Source organism: Pezoporus occidentalis, unplaced genomic scaffold (genome assembly GCF_034315485.1).
Source record: "Pezoporus occidentalis ecotype Australia unplaced genomic scaffold, CSIRO_AGI_Poc_V1 ctg93, whole genome shotgun sequence".
Classification (NCBI taxonomy): Eukaryota; Metazoa; Chordata; class Aves; order Psittaciformes; family Psittacidae; genus Pezoporus; species Pezoporus occidentalis.
In genome coordinates this window covers 3,154,938-3,178,333 of record NW_026916294.1, presented here as the reverse complement: position 1 = coordinate 3,178,333, position 23,396 = coordinate 3,154,938, and the positions used below count along the sequence as shown (strand labels likewise).

Below are 23,396 nucleotides of genomic sequence, written 5' to 3'. Positions count from 1 at the left end.
TTGTGCATGCTGGATTTATGTGTAGAACCTGTTGCAGGTTTTGTGTGGCACCAGCAGCAATAGCAGGGACATCTGAGCTAGCCACAGCCAGGGCTGCTGGAGGAGGCAGAGAGATGGGACGCATAGGGTAAGGGATGCAACATCGGTCTCCCTGCTCACAGAACAACTTGTGAGACAATTACAGTGATCATTTGGGATATATTCGGAGTGGCCTGTACATTCTTATGAGTGAAATTGCCCTAGTCGGCGCTGCAGCATGTTAGCATTAAATCACCATGGTATATAATCCAGAAGGTAAAACCTCTAAATCTTTTGAAAGGTTTGTTCTTCTGACTAGTAATTTAACAATCTTGTAAGAAGCTGAGATATAAGAGCTTTCTGGCAGAGAAATAGAGGAGAAGCAATGAAAAATGTGTCATGCAGTCTTCTGAATCAATTGTAGTGTCTAACTTACATTTCTAATGAATTATGAAAGGTGGGATGACTTCTCTCTTTTTTCTTTAAGCTAATCTGGGACCAGACACTGATTAAATCTGTAGAGAGCACTGCTCCTTTATATGTGATTTTTTTTGTGGGATATGCAGGATTTTTGGCAGGATAAAAAAGAATATAAAATCAGGATTTTCATGTAATGAATGTACTTTGTTGCATTTATTTTCCATGTCCTGTGCATGCTTGTGGAGATGGCTGAATAATTACCAGTATTTGACGAGCAACTTCTTTTCAGTGCTCCTTAACATACCTCTCAGGTTTTGCTCAGTTTAGGTTTCTCATTGTTTTTGCAGATCATAACCTAAACCTTTGACCCAAAGCCCAGAGAAATAATATATAAGCATATTTCTTCGTCCTTGAATAGCTAAAGGACTAGACAACAGGTTAGCTCAGTGCAGCTCCTGGGTCAGGCAGCTTTTAGCTCTGCTTTTCCTATGCTGATGTTTTTCCTCGGGGAATTCAGTAAATGTTGCCTAGAAACACCTGTGCCTCAGAAATATCTGAAGCACAGCAAAGTAGCCACAGAATCAGGTATGCAAAAGAGCCAAACTGAATTTGGGGAGACAATTCCCATAAATGTATTTGTACTAATCAAAATGCTGTTCTTTTTTCCCCTCAAAGCTATTTAACTGCAGCTTGCATCCCCCACAAATTTACTAGTCAACCTTAAAAACTTAATAAGTGCAGTGCATTAGTATAATATTCTGCTCATTCTTGATTCCGTATAAGTAAAGGTTTTAATTACTAAAATTATGCAGTTCTAGAAATAATTTAATGAAATTATTCTTCCCATTTGCATTCACGGACTGCCTCTATTCAGGCATTATGAGAGGTGGTAAATTGTACTGAACTGTGGAGGAATAAATCTCATGCTACCTGAGGACTGTGCACCTTAACGGTTTCAGTTTCCAGCAAAATCAAACTGCAGAGAAGGGAGCTCAGTATACTGGAAGAAGGATTAAACATTAACATGTGGCTTTTTGTTATCCTTTGTGCTTTGTTGATGGACCTATGCCCTAAGCATAGGTAAAATTCTTTCACGGTCATAATCTAAGATGACCGGTTTCTGCTTTCAGTGAAGTCCTTTGCACGACATCTTTTGCCATTGCTGGTGCAGGATGTGTGCCTTGCACAGGAAGATTACTGGATGATGCCTTAATTAAAGCGCATCCTCTCTAATCTGAAATGATGTCTGTTTATTTCAGAACTAATTACTTCATTATGCTTTCCTCTGCTAAAAAGTCTTTTGTGCCTGAATGAGACTGCAAACTCTTTGGGGCAAAGACCACATCTAATGAGATAATGTTATGTTTGCTAAATAATATATTAGGAAGGAAGCTTGTGAATAAAACAGAGGCTGAAGTTTTGTGATTCAATTTTGAGTTTAGGTAAAATTTTACAATTTATCCCATATTTGCTGTCATAAATAACCTTTTTCTTCGGATTCATAAATAAATCATCATCTGAAATACAAGCTGCTACCCAAACAGTCTCAAATGTTAGCAAAATAATTTCTGACATGACCATGATGGACTGAGCAATAATTCCTGGATTCAAATCGGTTGCCATAGAATTTCACATATGCAATTCCTCTTTTCTTCACAAGCTTTTTTCTGTATGGAAAGAACTACAATAACCTAAGAGACTATTTTGAAGGTATTATTTCTAAAAGTTACAAGTGTCACTTCCTAACCTAGAACACCCATCCTACACCAAACCTACTCTGGACTTTTCTGTAACAGGTAAAGCTAAGTGGTCAACCAGGAAACATTATTCACTGCTTGCTGCCATTCAAACTGGGAATAAATGAGAACAGATTTTTACACATTCTTGTATGTTTCAGAAGGATGAGTTTCCCAAAAATGAAGAAAAAGGTGAGACTGATAGCGAGGAAAAAAACATAAACAGAAGGAGCAAATGTGACGGAGAACTGCAAGCTCTTTCAAGAAGAGCTCATTAAATAGCCAAAAAGCTGTGATTCCAGTGTCAAGAAAGATGACAGTGTTGCCTGAAAGGCCACCCAGGCTCCATGAAAAAAAATGAAAGCAGCAATTAGGCATAAGCCGTAATGTACAATCAATGAGAAAAAGGGTAACATATAGCAATAAATTATAGATGAGAATTTGTGAAGCATGGGGAATGGAGAGGGGACAAAACCACATGACAATGAATTCTTTCGGTTCCTTCTGGCTGGGCACAAGGCAGTTCGGGGTTTTTATTAGGAGCTTTGAAGGGAGCTAGCACTCTGCAGGACAGTGGGGTCCTGATATGAGGTCCTCAGCAGTGAAAGCGAGCCTGAAGTTTGCTGCTCCAGAGAAGGAAACACCTTCCAAAGGAGAACTGTTCATTTCTCCCTGCCCTTTCTCCCAGAAGGAGCAAAGCCTTTTCCACCCCAGGGCAAGATTTTTCACCCCTGCACAGTGAGTACAGTGCCTTGAGCAGGTCCAGATCACACGGACCACCAGCTCAGGCAGCTATTGATGTGCTATTGATTTATTTGAAGGGGCAAAACTGCAATTATGAAGGGACTCTAAAGTCCAGATGAAAAAGGCTCTGAGAAATCATTGTCTGGGAGCTGAAGTTGACAGATTCAAGTTGGATAGCTGAGGATCTTACTTTCCCACGGGAAATAACTAGTTGAACAAACTGCCATAAGACAACTGGATTCCTTTCCAGAAACTTATATTTAACCAAATACTAACACACTTCAGCATTCAGAATATACTGGAGCAAAGAAGAGAAATGGAATGATCAGGGACACATAGAAGGTCTGATCAGATCTAATTAGTATTACATTTTGAAAGCATGTCATCCAAAGCTTGTGCCATCATCATTACCATACACAGTCCTGGCCCTGTATATAATACCTGATGCTTTATGCACCACAAATGTGTTGACATTCCTTACCAGAAAAATTAGTTTATGTGTCAGTTTGTGTTCTGCACTGTAAAGAAAACAACCACCTCATATAAATAACATAACCTTAACACCTAATTACAAAGAAGGGCAAAGCTTTTAAATGGCATTAGTTCAATAAAACGGAATCATTAATTTTATGGTAATTTAACCTGTTGAGGAAGACTAGACCTAGATGGATTAATTTTTCATTAGGAAGCATGAAGAATTATATGACTCCCATGGGCATCCAAAAATCTGAAAGTCAGCTTATGCAGGAAAAAGACAAGACCTCTTTCCTCTGGGTAGCCAAGCAGGGTTTCAGCCCTTGCTCTGGGGAATGGCTGTCCCTGGAGGGTGCTGTAGCGCTTGTGTGGAGAAGGCAGGAACATGAAGAAGAGAGGAAGGTACATCATTTACTTATGGCTTTTCTACTCCATGCTGTGCCACATGCAAAGTGTTAGCAGGATGCTGCCCTCTCCTTCTCCATGCTATAGAGGGTTTCCTCTCCCATGTCATTCGCTGCCAAACATATTGTCACAGGGGAGCTCACCCCAATTCCAACCATGCCCTTTTTTTCTCATTCCCCTTCTCGCTTCCCCAACCCTCTTCAGTTGCCCAGTGGCTCTCAACACACAGTTTCCCCTGCATGGACTACAGAGGGGAGGGAGGTTTTTTGGTTGTTTGGGGGTTTTGTTTTTGCAAAATGAGAATAGCTAACCTAACCTAATCTAATTTGGCCTTCAATTCAGGCTACTCCTGTGGTTGCTGTGAATTTCAGGGTGGTAACAGCATGAAGTAATGGTGATCATGGTTTTTCTAGACAGCTTTAGATTTGTTATCATCACACCTGATAAGAGCCAACAGATATTCAACTACAGAAATGCAGCACCAAGGAGGAAAAAAAAGGATCGCATGCAAGGAGAGACATGAACAAACCTGAACTGTTGCCTGTACTGACAACCATATGAGCAGCTGGTACAACTGACACAGCTTGGTGGTAAGATGGCTATAGCTGAATCGAGTTATTTTTGTGGCTCCATGAAAAAAAAGTAAGAAATAAACATGAAAATTATAAATGAGAAAAGCTCAGATCCAAATCTCTGCTTCTTCAAAGGCTGCTAATGCCAACTGCTGTCTAGTAAGTTTTTCTTTCTGATCCCTTTCTTCTGGATGCACTAGTTTGCACTATATGGTTGTTGCTTTACCTTACGCATTTTTATTAGTTTTGCAACTTTATACTGTGGGTTTTAGTATGTGCATCAGAACAAAGCAAGTTACAAACGTTCTAGTGTAACAATGACATAACTACCCTTTTGCATGGCTTTGCTGTGAAATGAAGCTAACACAAATTGCTGTATTTATCAAGAAACATAAAAACGTGCAGATATGGAACATATAAGATGCATATAAATCAGTTCTTCCTGAATTTGACCATGTGTTATGAAGTCAAGGTTTTGCATGCCATTTGGTTAGGACCCAATATAAAAAATCTCAACAACTTAGAAAGCCATTATTTAGGTCTGTAAGGTTGTGACATTTTACCTTTTTCTGTTACTCTGCTTTCAGGATTCTAAAGGTACAGGTATTTGCACTGGAAGGATTCTCAAACAGCAGCTCTATTCATGCCGTAGGCTTTCAAAGAATATGCATGAACGCATTCCCTTCAGCTATTTCATTCTCCTTTCTCATGGGGACTCTACTCCAATTCCTTCTTCTTTCCTCGTGTCCTGAAGGAATATATGAAACTGCTTTTTATGCAAGGAAAAAGGTAGTGCGCATTTTTTTACTTCCCTACATGGTTAATGAAATGCTTCTAGGCAAACACACTGTGTCCACACAAACCCTGCAGAGACATGAGATGCAAGGGCCCGAATCCAAGGACCGTGGAAGCAGATTTATTCTGTACCTGAGTGGAAAGCTCAGCTCGTCGGTTTGCATAAGGGAAGGCACATCCTTTCAGGTTTGAACGATACCCTTCTCATTCGAAGCACCATGCTAGCTTCCATGCTCCTGTCGATCCAGCACATGGAAGTACATCACTCCCTAGGCAAGCACAAGATCCCTGCTGCCAAGGCTGAGCCCACTCCCTGAAACAAACCCCCAAACCCATGTGAGTTTTTGCTAAGAACTGGTGAAGTGTCTTTGAGTTAAGATTTTAGATTGGATATAAGGAGGAAATTCTTTCCTGTTAGGGTGGTGAGGCACTGGAATGGGTTGTGAATGCTCCATCCCTGGCAGTGTTCAAGGCCAGGTTGGACAGAGCCTTGGGTGGCATGGTTTAGTGTGAGGTGTCCCTGCCCACGGCAGGGGGGTTGGAACTAGGTGATCCTAAGGTCCTTTCCAACCCTAACTATTCTGTGATTCTAAACTGCAGCTGAGCTGGGGTCTGGAGGTTGTGATTTGACTGCAGGTACCCTTCCCTTTGGGGAAGCTGAGTTCAAGGGATGCACTTGTAGGTGTAAGTTCAGGTAGCGGTAGGAAGGAATTTGAGTCTTGCTGTCCCTGTGAGGTTCCCTGTGCAATGGGCTGTGCTGCCCCCACCAAAGACGCAGTGGCAGTCAGATGTGTGCCTCCTCATTCTGCTCTTGGCTGCCTCTCCCAGACAGAAGGTATGATTTGGGAATGTTCCCAGTTGAAAACAGATGGGGCTGAGCACCTTCCTTTACACAGACCAGCCTTCTTTGAGTAATGAATGAGCTGGAGGTGAGACACTGGGTCCTCTCATGCAGAACTTCAGGTATCATCACACAATTAATGTGTGCTGTGGGCATAGAAAAATTAATCATGAGTTTACAGTGAAGGGTGATGAATATCACTCACACTTGGAATGTTGCTGCAAATCAAACACTGCATTTGCATTTTGTATTTGCTAGCCTCTTCTTGCACAGGGGGATGAAAAGAGAAGCACTCATAACCTATTTGAATTGTTTCAGGTCCTGGAATAGTTTCACTTCACATTCTTCTGCTAGAAATTACTGTCTCATAGTAATGTAGTCACAGAAGTAGCGGCAAGTACAATTTGGCTATAATCAGAAAAGTGCAAAAAACCTCCATGTGTTCAGCTGAAGAATGGACCTCCCAGTACGTGCAGTCCAGTTCTCCCATTAGCCAGATAGCCTTTATTCTGTAATCTCCTCTAAACCATGTTGCTGTAAATAAAAATGAAGTATGGCTTTCTGTTAACTAAAACTCCTCATTAGTTATGTAGGCCAGTAGGAAACAAAAGAGTAGTTCAAGCTCCACCTTCCCTATGCTGCCAGTCTTTTTTCTAATGAAATGTAATTAGCACTAATTGGTAAAACCACACTGCTGGCTGGTTAGCAGTGTTTGTGTATTGGTCCCAGATGTGATTTTATGGCTGTCAGCACGAATGGCTGAGTGAAGGAAAAGAATTGTCCGTTCATGTTCCTGTCATTTCCTTCAGGGTGCCCCCCATCCCCTTCCCACTCAGAAGGAGTGATTATGTTTAGGGAAGGGAAAGCCTCTTCTTAAATCCTGACTTTGTGAGAAACTGAATGCCTTCAGCTCTCATCTGAATCCGACAGGAGTTGAAAGTTCAGCGCCTAGCATCTGCAGAACCAGGGCTCAACAACTTTAGGGCTGTTTTTCTTGAGCCATCATAATTGTTAGTGGTTCAGAATTTATCAAAATAATTATCCTCCTAATTGCATACATGTTCTTGAAAGCACACTTACAAGGCAAGCCTCTCTCCTAAGCAATCACCGTAAAGGATTCTGTTTAGAATAATTGCTTTCCTGCAATTACTGAGTGGACTGCGATCACCTTCTTCAGACAGACGTAGGTGAGAAAGCTGGCCTTTTTAGACAGGGATGAAATGATGTGATGAAATCAAGATATCTAATACAAATCAACCTAGAGCGGTGGGCGGGGGTAGCCTTTTGCAGAGTCAAGCAAAGGCAATGTCACAGCGAAGAGGAGGGTCTCCAGGTAGGGACCAGAGCACACTTGGGAATAGGATAGAAAATATTCAGGAACTCATTTACTCCTGAATATTAACAGTAAGACATCCATATTAACACCTAAGAAGATAAAACCTTTCTTTGCATCCGTGTGTTCTCACATGGTTTGATAATATACGCCTCCCCAGGTCACCCATATGTGCCTTAGTTTTGTGAAGTCTTGGCTCATTAGTATTTCTAAGTTAAAACAGAGATACAGCATACTCCAAGTATGAAGAAACTGGCCGAATGTCTTATCTGATGTATAATAGGGTTTAACAAATGGGTAATATCAGCAGTCATGTGTTTATTTGAAAATGCTTGAAACTTTGAGCCTATTAATATTACAAGAGATGCCACATATCTTAGCCTGTTATCTGCCGTAAGGACACAATAAGGTCATTATTAAATCTTAGCCCTTAACAGTTTTGTGCTTTACAAGGCATTCAGGACTCCCTTCAGCATTTTGTTGGAAGATGCTTGAATCATTTTTCTTAACTTTCCATGCAGAATTGCGGGTAACAACATGATACCTGTGGGCTGGGAAGAAATAGTTCTTCCTTGTGGCCAATGAAAAAGGAAGCTGGTTTGTGTCCAGGAGGCCTGGAGGACGTATTGCAATACGTACTTACAGCCTGGAATGACATTCTGCCAGCCAAATCTCAATGCTAGTGATGGCCATTTTATAGTTTAAAATAATTAATTACAGACTTCTGCCTTAAACTCTTCTTTGCCCCATGGACTGGCCACCCTATACCACAGCTCCATCCTTTTCCCCCTTGCTGGAATCCAGCTAAAGGACTAAACTTACTTACCCAACAGCCACATCTCTAGGAGAATTCCTTCTGATCTTGTTTTTGAGCAGATAAAATATGGAGAAGGAATATCTCAATGGGATAAAAACCCCTAAACATACCAAGCACTTAATTGCATAAAGACACAGTACTCAACGTTTTGGATGGGCACAGATGAGTGCTGGTGCTTTCCATCTTTGTCCTGGGGGGTGGCTGCTAAGGAGAGCTGCAATGGCAGTGCATGGAGATGGAGGCAGCTCTGTGATGACTTACAGAGAAAAACAGATACCAGGTCGTTTGGCTGACTTGTTTCCAGCCCATCTTTGCCAGTGATGGTGAGGGGTTATCCCCAGTGAAGGCAATTCTGGGTGAGTCCCTACAGGTTTGAGGCAAAATCTGTGACTGAAACACTGGGGGTTCATCAGCGGACAAATCCTTCTGTATTTTACAGTCTGTGCTGTGTAATAGCAGCTCAGAGCTTTAAGTCCAGCCCATTGATCACAGCTCTGGCCCTACTTCATCTCAGAAGGATGCACTAAAATTGATTACAGATGTCAGTTTTGGTCACTGAGCTGTTGTAGCCCTTCAGCAATCTACCTCATCCAGAAATGAAGTCCAAGTGGAAGCAGAGCACCTCCTTCCCCTCTGCCTGTCTGCGGTCGGGCTTGCCTCAGGCTTCACCTCTTGCTGCTCCTCACTCACTTTGGTCTTTCCTGGGCTGACAGGGATGCCTGCCGAACTCCTCCAACACCAGTGAATGTTGATTTCCTGGTGCTGTCTGAAGCAGCGTTATTCCTGCTCACTTGGGGTGGTGGATGGATGCCCAGAGCATTTGGTGGTCCTTCCTTAGGCTGAATGGTGTCAGAAGCATGGCCACAAATGCATGGGGGTAAGAAGAAATGGCAGAAACAAGGGCTAAATAGCAGCTATCAACACTGATAGCTCACTCATCTCTTCCTCCTTGGAAGGAGACTGTAATGCCCCCATCCATGTTGAAGGCAGATTTTTAATCCAGCTCTTTGCATTTGAATTGGTGTGAAACAGAAATGGCGCTAGCTCACTGGGGCATTATCTTTTGCTATTTTGATTACAAAAATTAAAGCTATCAAACCAGTAATGTAAAAATAAAGATTCTCTTGTTACAGATAATAGGAATTGCTGCATTATTGCTCTGTCCTGCCACTTGTGGTAGCCAACATCTTATTGCCTCAGAAGAATCATCTGTATCATATAATTGTGCTTGTGTTGTGTTTGCTCAGTTTAAGAGAGCTCTTACTGACCTGAACTCCCTCTCTGTGCTAGCTGGGGAAGTGAAAGCTCACCTGGTCAGGAAATGATGCTTGGGCAGAAATGTTCTGTAGTTTTCAAATTTTCTCATTTAAAAGGAGCAGCAAAAATATCTCAGAGAAAAAGCACCCTCTTAGCTGAAAACTGGCCAAATACTTCTCCTTTTTAATGAAAAACCTGTGTTTCACTGTGAGATGCCCATTTTCTCCAAGGGAGAGTAAAGAGATGAAGAACTACCCTTCTTATATTGCTCTTTGAACTGATACATGATGCACTGATTCGAGGTAAAAGCCTTCTTGAAGAGCCTTCAGAGTTTTAGCTCATCAGGTAGCTGAGACTTGTACAGCTCCAGCTGTACATATACCTTTACCAATATCAACTGTTGACTTCAAAGCACCAGGATGTGCTATTTCCACATGCTCTTAGTAGGAGCCCATGTATGTTTGGGTACGGGTTTGTGCAGAGCCCAGGTATGTTTCGTCACAAGCAGGTCTTGTGTTGCCCCCAGTATTCTTCCCTCCGCTATGTCCAGGAGTCTGCTGCACACCTCAATCTGTTTCACGAACGTCATCTCTGCAGCCTCCTCGGCTAGAAGACACCCTCTGCTACTGCTGGGCCTGCACTGTGCAGTGGGTGAAGGGGTGATACCCCTAACCCAGTGCACTGTGAATGGCACCAGGAAACATGGAGCTATATCACAGCTGTGCCACAGTGTCTCCAATTCAGTGATTTGTGGCAGTGAATTTCACAGATTGTCTAAATCCAGCTGGGTGATGCTTCCTAACAGCAAATTGCTTCAGCTGGCAGGCCTGGGCATACAGCCTTTCCCCACTGGCAGCTGATGGGCAAGTGCTCTGTCGTACACCTCCTCATTCCACAAACTGTGACTGATGCGGCACCGGCATCTGCACGGAAAAACCTTACCTCATACCTAACACATGATGAAGCATACAGGCATCTTAAAGATGCTCCCTCAGAGCTTCCCACCACGAACCCCCTTTTTGAAACGAAAACAGCCGGAAACTGCCAGGGGCTTGAGCACGAACTTCACGTTTCCCAGCCCTTGGGAAGTGTTCGGGCTCCCGTGGAACGGGGCAGCGAGAGCCCTACCCCCGCCCCGCTTCCCACCCGGCGGGACACCCATTGCGTGCCGTGCCGCTCCGTGCGCGGAGGGGCGCCGCAGCCCTGCCCGCGGCTGCCATGCGTGTGCGCGGCGGCGGGGCTGCCCGCGCTGCCGCTGGGCGCCGGCGGTCCCGCAGCGCAGGGTTCCCCGCGGCCAAGGACCGGCGGCCGGGGCAGGTGCGCGCTGCGGCTCCGCGCTGCGCCTCCCCGCAGGTAGGGCTCAGCCACGCTGCGTGTGCCGGTGTGTGTGTGCGTGTATGTGTGTGTGTGTGTATGTGTGTGTGTGTGTGCGAGCCCGGCCCCGAGCCGCAGCGGCGGAGGCAGCGGCAGCAGCAGCCGCGGAGGTGCCCGCCGGGGCTGGCTGGGAGGGGGGACCCGGCAGGTAGCGGCGGCGGGGCCGGGCGTTGGGGGGGGGGGGGAGGCGGTCCGGCGTCGACCCGCGGAGCCCCGGGCACCGGCGAGGCGGAGCGGCTCTCTCGTTGCAGGCGGCGGCTAACCGGATGCCTTTGGCGGGCAGAAGATGTGTCATGGGAAGCAGGCGAGCGGCGGCGGTGCCCTCCCGGCGGCGCGGCGGCGGGCGCTGGCCGCGGCGCTCTGGATGCAGCTGGCGCTGAGCATCGGCCCGGGGCCGGCGGCGGGCGGTGAGTGAGCAGCCCCGAGCCCCAGGAAGAGCCGTTCCCCTTCCTCTACCTCCCCAGCCCCGGGGGAGCCGGGAAACTTCCTCCCCCAGCCCGGTGCCCTCCGCGGAGAGCGAAGCGCCGCTCCGTCCTCATCCCCCAGTCCCTCGTAGGGATCCCCGGGAGGAGGGAGCTTCACCCCGGTGCCTGCTAGGGAGCAGTGTTCTATGGAAGTACAGCATGATTTTGAAACAGCCTATTTTCTTTGAGTTTAAAGAGGAAAAAGGCCAAAAAAAAAAAGGAGCTTTCCCCACCGCTGTCCAGACGGCCATCTCCCAGCTGACTCGTATCCCCACGCAGCTAGGGAGAGCAGAGATCTGGGGAGGAAGCGGGCGATTTGGGTCTGAAAATGCAACGTCCTTCAGCACTCTTCTCGTGGACGAGTCACCCAAACTGATTTGGCTTTTTTAATTACATTTTTTTTTAATGCTATCTTTTTAAATTATTGAGCCTGTGAGATATTTTCAGCAGGTACTTTTAATTACAAAATTGCTTTAAATTGATTCCGTAATTAGACTTGGGTTGCTGGAAAAGTCTTAAAGTAAACTGCTTTGCTGCAAAATGAACTTAGCTGTGATAATGAGAGCAGCTCCACATTTCTACTCTGGTATGATATTATATATCTGTGTTGGGGGAATAAGCCATTTTATGATTGAATCGCATCACTAATGGCAGACTGAGTCCAATATAAAAATTGCCTGGGCTTTTTCTCATGCCAAAGACTTATGCCAAAAATTTCTAACTTGAATGCCTAAGCCCAAGCAGCTCTGATCCAGATGTGTTTTCTGTCACTGAAACATAGTCTTACAGAAATTTGTCTGAAGAGGACCTCAAAAGGTCGTCTTGTCCATCCTCCTCCTGAGGTGATTCAGTCCTAATTTCCCATCTGGAGACAATAATGCCATTTTCCAATAGAAATCCTGTGACTGCAAATGTGATTCCAGCTAAACAAGCTTTTAAACTGTTGCAGTATCTACAAACCTCTCTTTAGAAATCAATGGCTTTTCTTTCCCCTCCAACTGCGTTACCCTTGGTTTCCTGGCCAGCTTGCGTTTCAGTGTGGTGATGCCATTCTGCCTGTCCTGTGCCTTCCTCGCAACTGGAGTTGTGTGAGCTCCTGTCCTTCTCTAACCTCCCTCTTATGGCTCCATTCATAAAAATGAGACTGTTCCAAGGCCCCCTCCTCCCTGAGGCTGTGTATATCCCGCAGTTTGATTGTCGGCGTTTATTTAGCTGATTAGTGCAAGAGGTTCTTCAAAATATGGTTTATGTTTCCCTTGAATGTAGTGGTTTTCATCACAGCCTGCAATAAATTCTTGTGTGATGTTGATCATTATCAACACTGCTGCCTTTCACCTTGGTAGCGTAACTAATTCTGTGTCCAATTGCATTTGTAAGGCATTTTAGGATCTTTCAAGAATTCTTATTTCAATTTTTTTTTTGTCCAGAATCTAGGAAAAGGCAATGCACTGAATGAGTGTGCAGGGGTAAAATAACCAGGGAAAAATATTCATTGCTGTTCTGAAGTTATTACTGCTATTATTTTCCAGTGTGGTCGTGCTCGGAAGTTAGGCACTATATAAATACCAGTAAATGTACAGATCTTTCATGTAGTAAAATATACGGTCATTGGGGTGTTTTTTTTTCACCCTGAGTCATTCAAGTGGTAAAAATAACGAGCTTTGTAATTAGAACAGAGGACTGTAAATTAGGAACCCTCCTATTTTAGGCTCTGTTGTATCTGTGAGCAAGCTTACTGTGCTTATGCAGCTTGCTGTGAAGGCTCAGCTTCTTGATCCCCAGCCTGTGACCCAGTCTGAGAACTTGTAGCAGTCATTGACATCAACAAAGTTGTGGTTTCCCAGGACCTTTGCAAATTTGGTTTCTGTAGGGCTCTCATTTTATGCATTTGCGTACCCAGACAGATCCAGGCATTACTGACTGCTTTGGAAAACGTAGCCCCGATCTCTTTCTCTATCTTCTCATTATCTGTTAAATAAGGATAATTATACTTCTCTCTGAGATTTGAAAAGAGCTTTGATGACATTTAATGAAAATACTATGGAGGTGGAAAGAATTTGTTTCAAAAGCTTTAGAAAAACAGCAGTGACAAAACGCTGAAATAAAAACTATCTCACATATTAAGAATGAAAATTAATAGTTTAGGGTTATTTTTTTCTATAAAGCAATCCACAGTTTATGCTTTGAATCCCATTTGTGGCTTCCTCCCTTCCTTAGCTGATACCAGGATTTGGCTCCTGTAATAATCCTGTCATGACTTGTGTGACTCCTGTTTTATATATGACTAAGCTCTATTGATTGTCACGTTCTACCATTTCACCCCAAATCAATACTACTTATAACTCTTTTTTTCTTGTCAATAACCCTACAGAGAGTAACTCTGTTTATTACATTCTGACTTTCTCAAAAGTGAATCTAGCAGAAAATTTGCTATAGAAGTGAACTCAAATGAACAAACCTTTCAGCTATCAATATACCTCATTCCTCCCTGATGTATTTAACTCTGCTGATACCGAGGATAAAGTAAATTTCGTACCTCAGCTTGTGGCTTTCATCTAACCATCTTTGTTTAGAGAATTATTTAGGCTGGAAAAGTCTTTTAAGGTCATCGAGTCCAACCGTTAACCCAGCACTACCAAGTTCACCACTAAGCCATGTCCCTAAGTGTCACAACTGCAAAAGTACCTCCAGCGATGGTGACTCCACCACTGCCCTGGGAAGCCTATTCCTACGATTGACAACCCTTTTGGTGAAGAAGTTTTTCCTAATATCCAGTTTAAACCTCCCCTGGCACAGCTTGAGGCCATTTCCTCTTGTCCTATCACTTGTTTCTTGGGAGAAGAGACCAGCTGCTGTCTGGCTCCATCCTCCTTTCATGCAGGTAGAGAGTAATAAAGTCTCTCCAGTCTCCTTTTCCCCAGCCCCGATTCCCTCAGCCGCTCTTCATCAGACTTGTGCTCCAGGCCCTTCACCGGGGCCCTTTGGACATGAACCAGTGCAGTGTTTTTCTTTTCAGTGAGGGACAAAAAAAGAAAGAAACTAAGAAAGTAGGAGCAGGGTGGGAAGGCTCCTAAGAGGGAAAATGAAATACACGAGCAATGGAGCTGATGACGAGTTACTTTGGAGTTTCAAGGCAGTGTGCAGGGTTTACTGTTAAACATGTAGTTTGGAGATAATAGCTCTAAGAATATGTTTTTACATGTATTTCGAATTCCTGGAATTGTATTGAAGGTGTGAGGGACTGGAGAAACCTAAAAGGAGAAGAAGAAAAACAGCTCAGTAAGCTTCTGGACTTGAGGTTCCTTATGTGGCCTCAGAATTTTGTCATTGTACCCGGACATCTCCCAGGTGTGCTTTTTTGTCCTAGGTCAGTTGGGTGAGCTCTGTTCTTCTGCATGTTTCTGTGGAGAGGCTCAGGGCTGCAACACACCTCTCTGTAGGCTTGGACGGGGCTATGGACTGTCACCTCATCTTGCTTCCTGGCCTCAAGCAGGGTCATGTGTAATTGTGGTCTTCTTGCAAGACGTCTGTTTAATCACCTTTAAAAGTTTCCACGTCTTTAAGCACCCTCTGCCACTGCTTCATCAACCTATACATGAGAAAGTTTTTCTCAAGGTCTAACCTGAAACATCCTTGCTGCTGTATAAACCTGCTATTTTGCATCTTGTTCATGGCAGATGTTCAGCAGAGCTGCTGCTTTCTGGCTGTCTTTGGTGTTTGGTTCCATCTCTTTGGTCTTCTGCTGTAGAAATGCTGACTCCAGTTCCTCTAAGAATGGGATGGCTCAAGTTCCTCCAAACTTTTCCTAGGTCTACATCATACTTTCTAGATTTCTGGTCATTCAGACCAGGAGCTTGCTCCCATGGAGCCATGTCCTTATGGAATACACTGCCCAGGAGCCTCACCAGTGCAGAACAGAGCTGAAGGATAGCTGTCCATGCCTTACTGCCCTGCTCCTGTTCAGACATCCCAGGTACATTTCCTGTCCTTGTATGATGCTGCTGGTTTCTCTTCAGCTTCTGATTCCCTGTAGCTCCCAGGCTGGCTCCTGCAGGGCTTGTTCCTGCAGGGCTGCTGCCTGGCCAGTTGTTCCCATCCCATCTTACTGCTTTTTTCTGGCATTGCAGTCCATTTGCTGGGATTCCCTGGTTGCATGTCCGGCAGACAACACGATGGGAATTACTGTATGTTACGTGTGACAGTAAAGAAATCTGGCATGTTACGAAGCCTTCAAACATCACATTCAATGTTAGTGATACCCTGTGGAACAGCGGTGGGTTGAAAAAACCAGACCAAAACTGAGCTTTTACAGCTCCGTGATTTGATTACATTTGATTTAAGTCTTTGTTATGCCTTGGTTATAGTATCTAACTCATGCGTTTGGCTATAGTGGCTACCAAAAACATATCCATCAGGTTTCTGAGGACTTGTTTCTTTGGGGTAGCACAGTTTTTCGTGTGTGCTGATGATGCAGGCTCACCAAAAGGTTTGCTTTTTGTCAGCCTGCAGTTGGTTTTGATGAGAGAAGCCAGACAAAGATTCCCTGGAACTGCCTTGCATGCACTTCTGCGATTATGAAGGTTTTCTGAAAAATCAGAATGTTTTCTTATACCTCCTCATTAAGCCTTTAGCTAATGTATTTTACTCACTCCCTCTCAGTGCGTCTGCTTTACTTGTCAAGCCAAATAGACATTTCAGCCTTGAGTTCTCTGTACATTTGATGGAATCATCAGTTATTTTGCCGGACTGCTTTTAACCTCCAGCTCCTTGGAGAAGCTCAGTATTTTGGAAGGAACAGATTTTTCCCACTGTGACACGATCTTATTCTCTATCTCAGGTCCTCTTCATGCAATCTCTGTTCTGCTCTCTGCAGGCTTATCTTAGCAGTTAAGCACCATTTTGTAGCCATTCTGATTACAAGTGGCAAGGCCAGCAACATCACAGGGTGGCAGCTCATTTATCTTAGTGGCACATCCACTGCCTACAGCCTTGTGAGAGGTGGGCATCTTTGATAGATTAACCTCAAATTAGTACCTTGCAAGTGGGAGGCTTATCCCTGATTTGCCATGGGATTCAGAGACTGAAGTTAACTTCTCTGCTTTGCTCCCTTACTCCCAGAATTACCCAGAATAATTTTGCTCCCTTACTCCCAGAGTATCTTTGATCTCTGTATTAGGGATGATTACAACTTTAGAAGAATGAATTAATTATGCTTTGCTCGATTTCCTCATCTGTAAAGTAGACAAGCGATGTATTTTGTGGACATGTTATGAAGTAGTTTGAGAACCTCCCAGAGAAAATGTTACAAGAGTGAGAAACAGGGATTTTAACAAAGTTCACCAAAGCAGAAAGTCCTCTAACGTTTGTGATTTTTGTTGCTGTTTTTGTGTGGATTAATAATTAAATACCCTTACGAGAATTAGGAAGATGTTCTCTCTCTTGACTTTCACAGATTCTTAAGGAGTTTTTCTATGTTTTCCTTCATGTTTTTCAGTTCTTTCCCAAATATTGTCTGCCTCTGAGATTAAATATTTTTAAAACAAAATGCACATTATTGAAGCAGAAAACCTTGCACTTGTGCTTGAGTTTCAGTGAGGTTTTAGGCTTGAAAAGGACAACAAAATGCAGCTGAATTCATACGTGCTATATGCCAGTGCAGATGTGAATGAAAAACTGGGCTGCACTTAGTGGTGAACAAAAGTTAGCCAGAAAATGAGCTGGAGGGATGTAAGTGATGTAGTGTGTACAATTTGATTCCATAAGCATAAAAATGTGCTTTGCTAACATATTAAGGGGACTGAAGGTGCACACGTCTCACCAAATTCAGCAATTTAACTGTGACACCAACATCTCCTCACTTAGTTTCATGTCTTCTCAGCTACTTTCTTTGACATGGCACAAGGAAAGTGTTATGAAACCAATTACAGACTGTATGTACATCTACTAGGTTTCACGGTGGAGTGGTTTATAGCAGCGGTTTTTCATGTCCACACTTAGCTTCTGACTCTCCTACCCCATTGCTTCTGTTGACACGAGTTTGGCTGCCTGTTTTTCAGAGGGGGCTCCCGACAGTGTTTCCTGAACAGCTGGGCTGCTGATGGGATTTATCCAAATTGAGGTGTTTCTTTTGCCATGTACTAAAAGCACTGGATGTAGTTGTTGGTGCCATCTGTGCTCGCTGAGCTCCTGCGGGGAAAATGTGTTGGGTGTGTTTTCATGCTTGTGATGGGTGATCCCAGCATCATATCAACTTTTAAACTGGTTTGTGTCCATCCTGGGTTCAGTTTGTTATTATGGGATTATACAAAGTTTTTTGCTCTGTAGGGAAGTTCCAGAATTTACCAGGAATATTTCTGTATTAAGCAAGCCTTGTTTTTGTCAGTATGACCAGCTTTAAAAAGTAGTATATGGGGCTTTTCTGCTGTCATCACTGCTGACTGTTGATAAGTAAATCTTATTAAACCCATAATTTGACAAATGTTCTTGCTTGTGTTAGGTTAATAGGAACAATAGTGATAAAAATGTGACCTTTTTTTTTTCATAAGCCCTTCTCATCCATAGAGTTCAAAGCACTTTATAAAGGAAAATAAATTTTATTATGTCCCTTCATAGATGGGGAAATGATGATAGAAAGATTAAATGGCTTGAAGCCACGTTTCACAGAAGAAATAGATGTTGCCATAGGCAGGGAAGAGATCCTCTGCATCTTTGTCCAGCACTTTCTTCTGTAAATAGAATTTAGGGAAATTCCTAATCCATATTTGTATGATGCGGCCTTTATAATAGGATTTTTTGGCTGTGACTGTCTTCAAAATTAAATGAGCAGCAGATTTCCTATTCACATAAATTGCTACTTAAGCAAATCACAGAGGGAGTTTTTTCCAGTGTGGTTTATTTGCCTGACTCCTTTATGTCTGAGACAGCACATAGCATTTTTCCAGACACTGGAACATCGTCTTCTGAATAATAAAAAAGATAAGAAAATGTTATGTTAGGGTCAAGCCCTCAAAATGCTATCATGCAGTTTCTCATCATACAAAGCGCATATCAACAGGAATGATATTTCTGCCTTGCTCAGTCATGTGGTTCCTGATCACAGTTTACATGAAACTTAGAAACGTTAGAAAAATACTGACTGTGGTTTTTAATTAATTCTAACATACTTGAGCAGTTAGAGAGGAGAAGAGCATTGCAGGACCAGGTAGCTCTGTGCAGACTGTGGTGTGAGTGCCACTGCTTTATAGTGCCCATTGCAGCTCAGAAATCAGTGGATGTAAAAGAATGAGTTCAACAACTGGTTGCTTGTAAAAATATAAGGTGTAACGTAAAGGACATAAAAGGATGAATAGGAATAGTGACTGGTTCCTTGCTGTTTCATTTGCTTAATGCAGGTGGTGAAGCAATGCAAAATGCAGAGCTGGGAAGCATACTAAGGCTAAGGGTGCAGCAGAGTTTCTGTGTAAAGCCAAATTCTCCGCTTAATGAAAATTGACAAAATCTGGGGGAAAAAAAAGTTTGCTTGCAAACTGAAAAGAGGAGATGGGGCTTTACAATAGGCTGAAGAAGAAAAATAGGTGAGGTTACTAAGGGTTAGATTATGTAGAAGCTGGGTTATCAAGGATATCATGAGATAGTGTTCTAATGATAAACTTTCTTGTACACTGCTGAAGAAAAAGCGTGATACAGCACACACATAAATCAGGGGGATCGTTTTATCGCTGGCTTCCCATTCCAGAGACCTAGAGAATACACTAGAAAGAAGAGTTTGTCTTTGAAAATGTGGAGCCTTCAGATCTTCTTTCTGGTACTGCAGGAAGGCAGCAGCACACATATTTGTTTATCTGGCAGGAGGCTGGAGAGCACCATACAAATTCAAGAGGGAAGCTCTCATATGTGCTGGGAGGGAGGAGAAGATGCTCATGAGGGAAAGCCTATAAACGTGGTGTCCTGTTCTCACTTTTCTCATTAGCACCATAGAATGCATACAATAAAAAAAGTATGGAATAAAAAATTTGTTTCCATCTTTCTAGAGGTGGGACAATAGACTTGAGAGAAGCAGCACAGAAATAGGACTGGAAAAGGTCTCATAAGCTCCCTCAAATCATCCTCCTGTCCGGAACAGTTGTCATGCTAGACTTTATGTTACAAACTCTACAATCTCCCTATCTATTCCAGTGTTTCCCTCTCTTAACCACTAAAAAGGCTTTTCTGAAGTGTAATTTGAGTCTTCTTTGCTGTAACATGGGACTCCCTGAGGATTTGTATCTCTACTGTGGGATTTCAAAGTGTTGCTTCCTCCACCATGCTGCCTGTTGGTGCAGATCCACCAGTGCTGTGTCTTTGGCCATCCTGACTACTGCTACCTACTATTTCCCTGAATCAGGGAGGGAAGCATCCTGACTGCTCCAGCCCAGCATAGTGTCTCTGAAAAATTAGCTATTAGTTAATAGTCCAGGAGCTCAGGTTGAGGTGTAACTGCCCTGTGTTCATATGTTGAACTCACATGGAAGGAGCTGTTGTGACTCTTCATGGTGGAACTTACATTTTCTGGTTTAGTTAAGGTTGCAGCTAAGTTTGTATGTAACACGAGATCACTCATCTCACCAGCAGCTACGAAAAAGGTCAGCTTTGCCTTGCTAGTTTGGAAGGGTTTGCAAGTATTTTCCAAAGTCACAACTGGAAACAATTGGGAATAACTCTCAGAGACCTCTTATGAAAGATGCTTATTTAGGCAATCTGTTCTCCTTGGGGATATTAGCCCAGCTCCTTGTACTTGATCATGATGTAAACAGTATGTTATTGCCACACTAAATTGCACTCACGTGAATTTGTGTTTTACCTCTGTAGGCTGACTGAAGTTGTATATACTGAATAGCCCCGTGGTAATAGATTAGAAACATACAAAAGCCAGTCAGTAGCTTAAAGCTTCCATTGTGTTCTCAAGGAAACAATTTTACCTGGAATCTTAGAAGCAGCTGCTTAGAGCTGTTACCTCCAGTGCCTGAGTTCCCGTTGCCAGTAAAATGGGTGCTGATAGTGGGTATCCAGAAAGACTGTATCATTCATGAATCTGCAGTGGCACAGGGAGAGGTAGGGGGTAGTAGTGAGTGTGTGGGGAGGAGTTGCTTGTTTAGGCTAAAATGGAAGTTTGAGACGTGTGGAGCAATGTAAAGAGATGAATTATCAAGAGGAGGATTACGATTGCGTGGGGTTTGAAGGCAACAGGGCTACTTGCTTGAGTAAATCTTATAGCTGTAAGAACTTCATGGCATACAGTATGGTTTTTATCTGTTTCTAATACTCTGTGTAAGCCTACTGTGCTATTCCTGTGTTTGTGTAATAATGATTTGCATTCTGAAAGCCACGGGTACTTATGAGACAGAGTCATTCTTTCTGTGTCTTTCCACTTCGTTGACATTTTTAGGGACATTCTGTACACATCATATTACTCAGAGAAAACACAAATGATCCACTTAGAACTGAAAATAAATAACAAATAATTTGGTCTCCTGTAAACTGGACTTATAAAATAACTTGATTGCAATTACCAGTATTGCAATAATCTTGAAGGAATTAAGATAAAATGGCGTTATCATGAGCAGTAGTAAAAATGAGAATACGCAGACGTTTGTCTTGAGCTTGTAAAATGCAGAACACCCTTCTCCCTTCTGAAGGGGGACCACGACCCACAAAAAATACAGTGACAGCCATTCTGGGGGAGCACCACACTGCTGAGACTGCAACCCAACTCCTGCACTATCCTGCCTTAGATTCAGGGATAATTACGGCAGTTCTTCCATGGCAGTTCTTCCCATCGCTGACTTGTTCAAGCACATTGCCCTCTTTTCGCACTCCTTTTTTGCTCTCTTTGCTGAGGCCTGAGGTTCTTCTGTGAGGACATGGAAGTATGGAGGGTGCAGCCTTTCTTTTCATTAGATGTCACTACAGCTTAATACTACATGGAGTTCTATGGGTCAGCTGGAGTGTACAACGTGGTTGTGACAGCACAACCCAGATGCAGTCATCAGGTGTTCCACCTCTCTTTTTGCTCCTCACAAGCCCTTCAGTCACAGCAGCAAGCAAGAAGCAGAATGAATAAGGTCTATGTCTGGACGCATCAGTGGTGTACATTTGTCAGAAGCCACAAAATCCTTAATTTGCACACCTTATTATGATTGCACCCCTCTTTTATGTGTGCCCTTGTGCAAATTGTACTGCTGCAGTCTGGTCCTTTGACAGCATTCAGATGCCTCTCCCACATTCTAAAACTCTCCGTCTCTCCCTGGTATATGATTCACGTCTCAGAGAGTGGGGTGGCTGTTTCAGCTTTTCTCTTTTTGAAGAATGGCACTCAGAAATGGTTGTCCAGACAGAAGAATCCATCTTGAAAATCTAGCAGAGCCATTCACCGCCGATAGCCTGTGTGTCATCTCTCACTGTTGCCTTTATCCACTGCGCCTTAGAGGCCAGTGCAAGAAAGGTACAGTCTAGGGTTGATTTTGTCAAGACTAGGCTAGTTTGCAGAGGCTAGGATATTATAGTCCAAAGGGAATATCCCAGTAAAAATCCTCACCAAACAAAATACACAAATGATTGCAAAATGTGTGTATATGAAGCCCAACTCCATTGGACTTATGGTCTCTTTGAAATTGGGTCATGATGGGACGCACCACTGCCACAGCTGCTGTTAAGAGGTGCAGTGGAAGAAATTGCAGGGAAATGGCACATGGACTAGTTGGTTATAAAGGAGGGATAAAGGAGGGGTACGTAACTGCACTCTTTGTATGCACCCATGCACTAATGCACTTAAGCATGCCCTTACTAATCTTACATGGAGATAGATAAAGAGATAAATAGAGGTGTGCATGTACGTGGGATAAGAGTAAGACACTAAAAAAAAAACCCTAGCTATGAAATTGCAAAAAATATACTACTCTCATTGACAGTCATTTCAAGGTTCTTACGCTTCTTCTTAACGTTTGCAAGGTTGCTTTTCACACTGAAAAATGGATGAGCGTTGCCTTTAATGCTTCTCTTTGGGTGCAAGAGTGATACTGGATTCATGTGAGGGATGGAGAGCAGAACAGTGTTGGGTATATTTAGATTCCATTTCATTTTTATTTCATATGCAGTAACATTACAGAGAAGGACTTCGCTCCTCATTTCAAAGAAATCCGTCAGATAAATTGCATTCACTGTGGGGAGAGAAATTTTGTCAAAACCAAGATGAAAGATGCCTTTTTGCAGTAGCCTTGATGTAATAGGAGGTGTTTCCTGGGTGCTACTGATGGGTGCATTTTTTAACTCTGAGTTCTGCATGTGGTAGTGTTTTCTTGGTTCTTCCAGCAGACTGTCTGAGAAACCTTGTACTTAGAGCAAGTAGGTCTATGCCGTTCTAAGTTACTCGTTCATAACACAAGTATGTCAGCCAGGCCAAGTTTACAGGGATATAACTTGATAAAGCAGGCTGGAAAAATTGCATTTAAAACAGTTTCTTAGAATGCTAGCATTATTAGAATATAAAAAATGCAAGGGGCACTCATTTAAAGTAGCTCAGGATTATGTCAGCTAAAGGGATTTTGCATTAGTATCACAGGTAAGTGATTCATTACATTTGCCCTTCTGGCCTCTTTAAAGCTGTGATTTAAAAATGCAGATTTTTCACAGGAAATAGTTACAAATCTGATCTGAATTCCAAATTGTTTGGTTGGGGTTTTTTCCCCCCAGGGAAGCAGTGTAACAGCTCCCAGTTGCAACTGTTCAGTCATCTTAGCATTTGCTGTTTGTGGTCACTTTTTGCCATACTTAATCTCAGTTTAATCCTTTGGTTGTTTTGATAGAGAGGAAAAAGTCCTTTGATAATGCATCTATACATATATTGTTAGAAAAATCTATTTTCCATATGCTGATTTTTTCTGTCTTTTCACTGAAATAATTCTGTTATCAACAAATCTCCTCTGAAGTACGAAGCCAAAGCAGTACAAGGAGCTGCAGCAGCATTTCAGGAGCCAGTGAGACTGGCAGCTTACTGTGAATGTTAACACAATGCTGCTATTTGTTAGCTTGGAAATACCATTTGCTATTTTTTCCCTGATCCAAATGTCTTTGGAAATATGATGTAGGGATTTTCCTATTCATCAGCTTTC

The 23,396-nt window shown here is 43.1% G+C and overlaps 1 protein-coding gene across 3 annotated transcripts in view; it reads left to right on the top strand.

Annotated features, from left to right (window-relative positions):
* The first annotated feature begins 10,580 nt into the window (after positions 1-10,580).
* The window catches only part of SUSD4 (sushi domain containing 4), a 71,438-nt gene continuing 58,622 nt past the window's right edge, over positions 10,581-23,396 (top strand). Inside the window, exons 1-2 of one of the 3 annotated variants that reach the window (XM_062605973.1) lie at positions 10,581-10,729; positions 11,038-11,193. In XM_062605973.1, the coding sequence (XP_062461957.1) occupies positions 11,073-11,193 (121 nt within the window). In that variant the 5' untranslated portion in view covers positions 10,581-10,729; positions 11,038-11,072. Of the gene's footprint in view, positions 10,766-11,037; positions 11,194-23,396 lie in introns of all 3 variants that reach the window. The other 2 variants (XM_062605972.1, XM_062605974.1) reach the window with 2 other exon arrangements.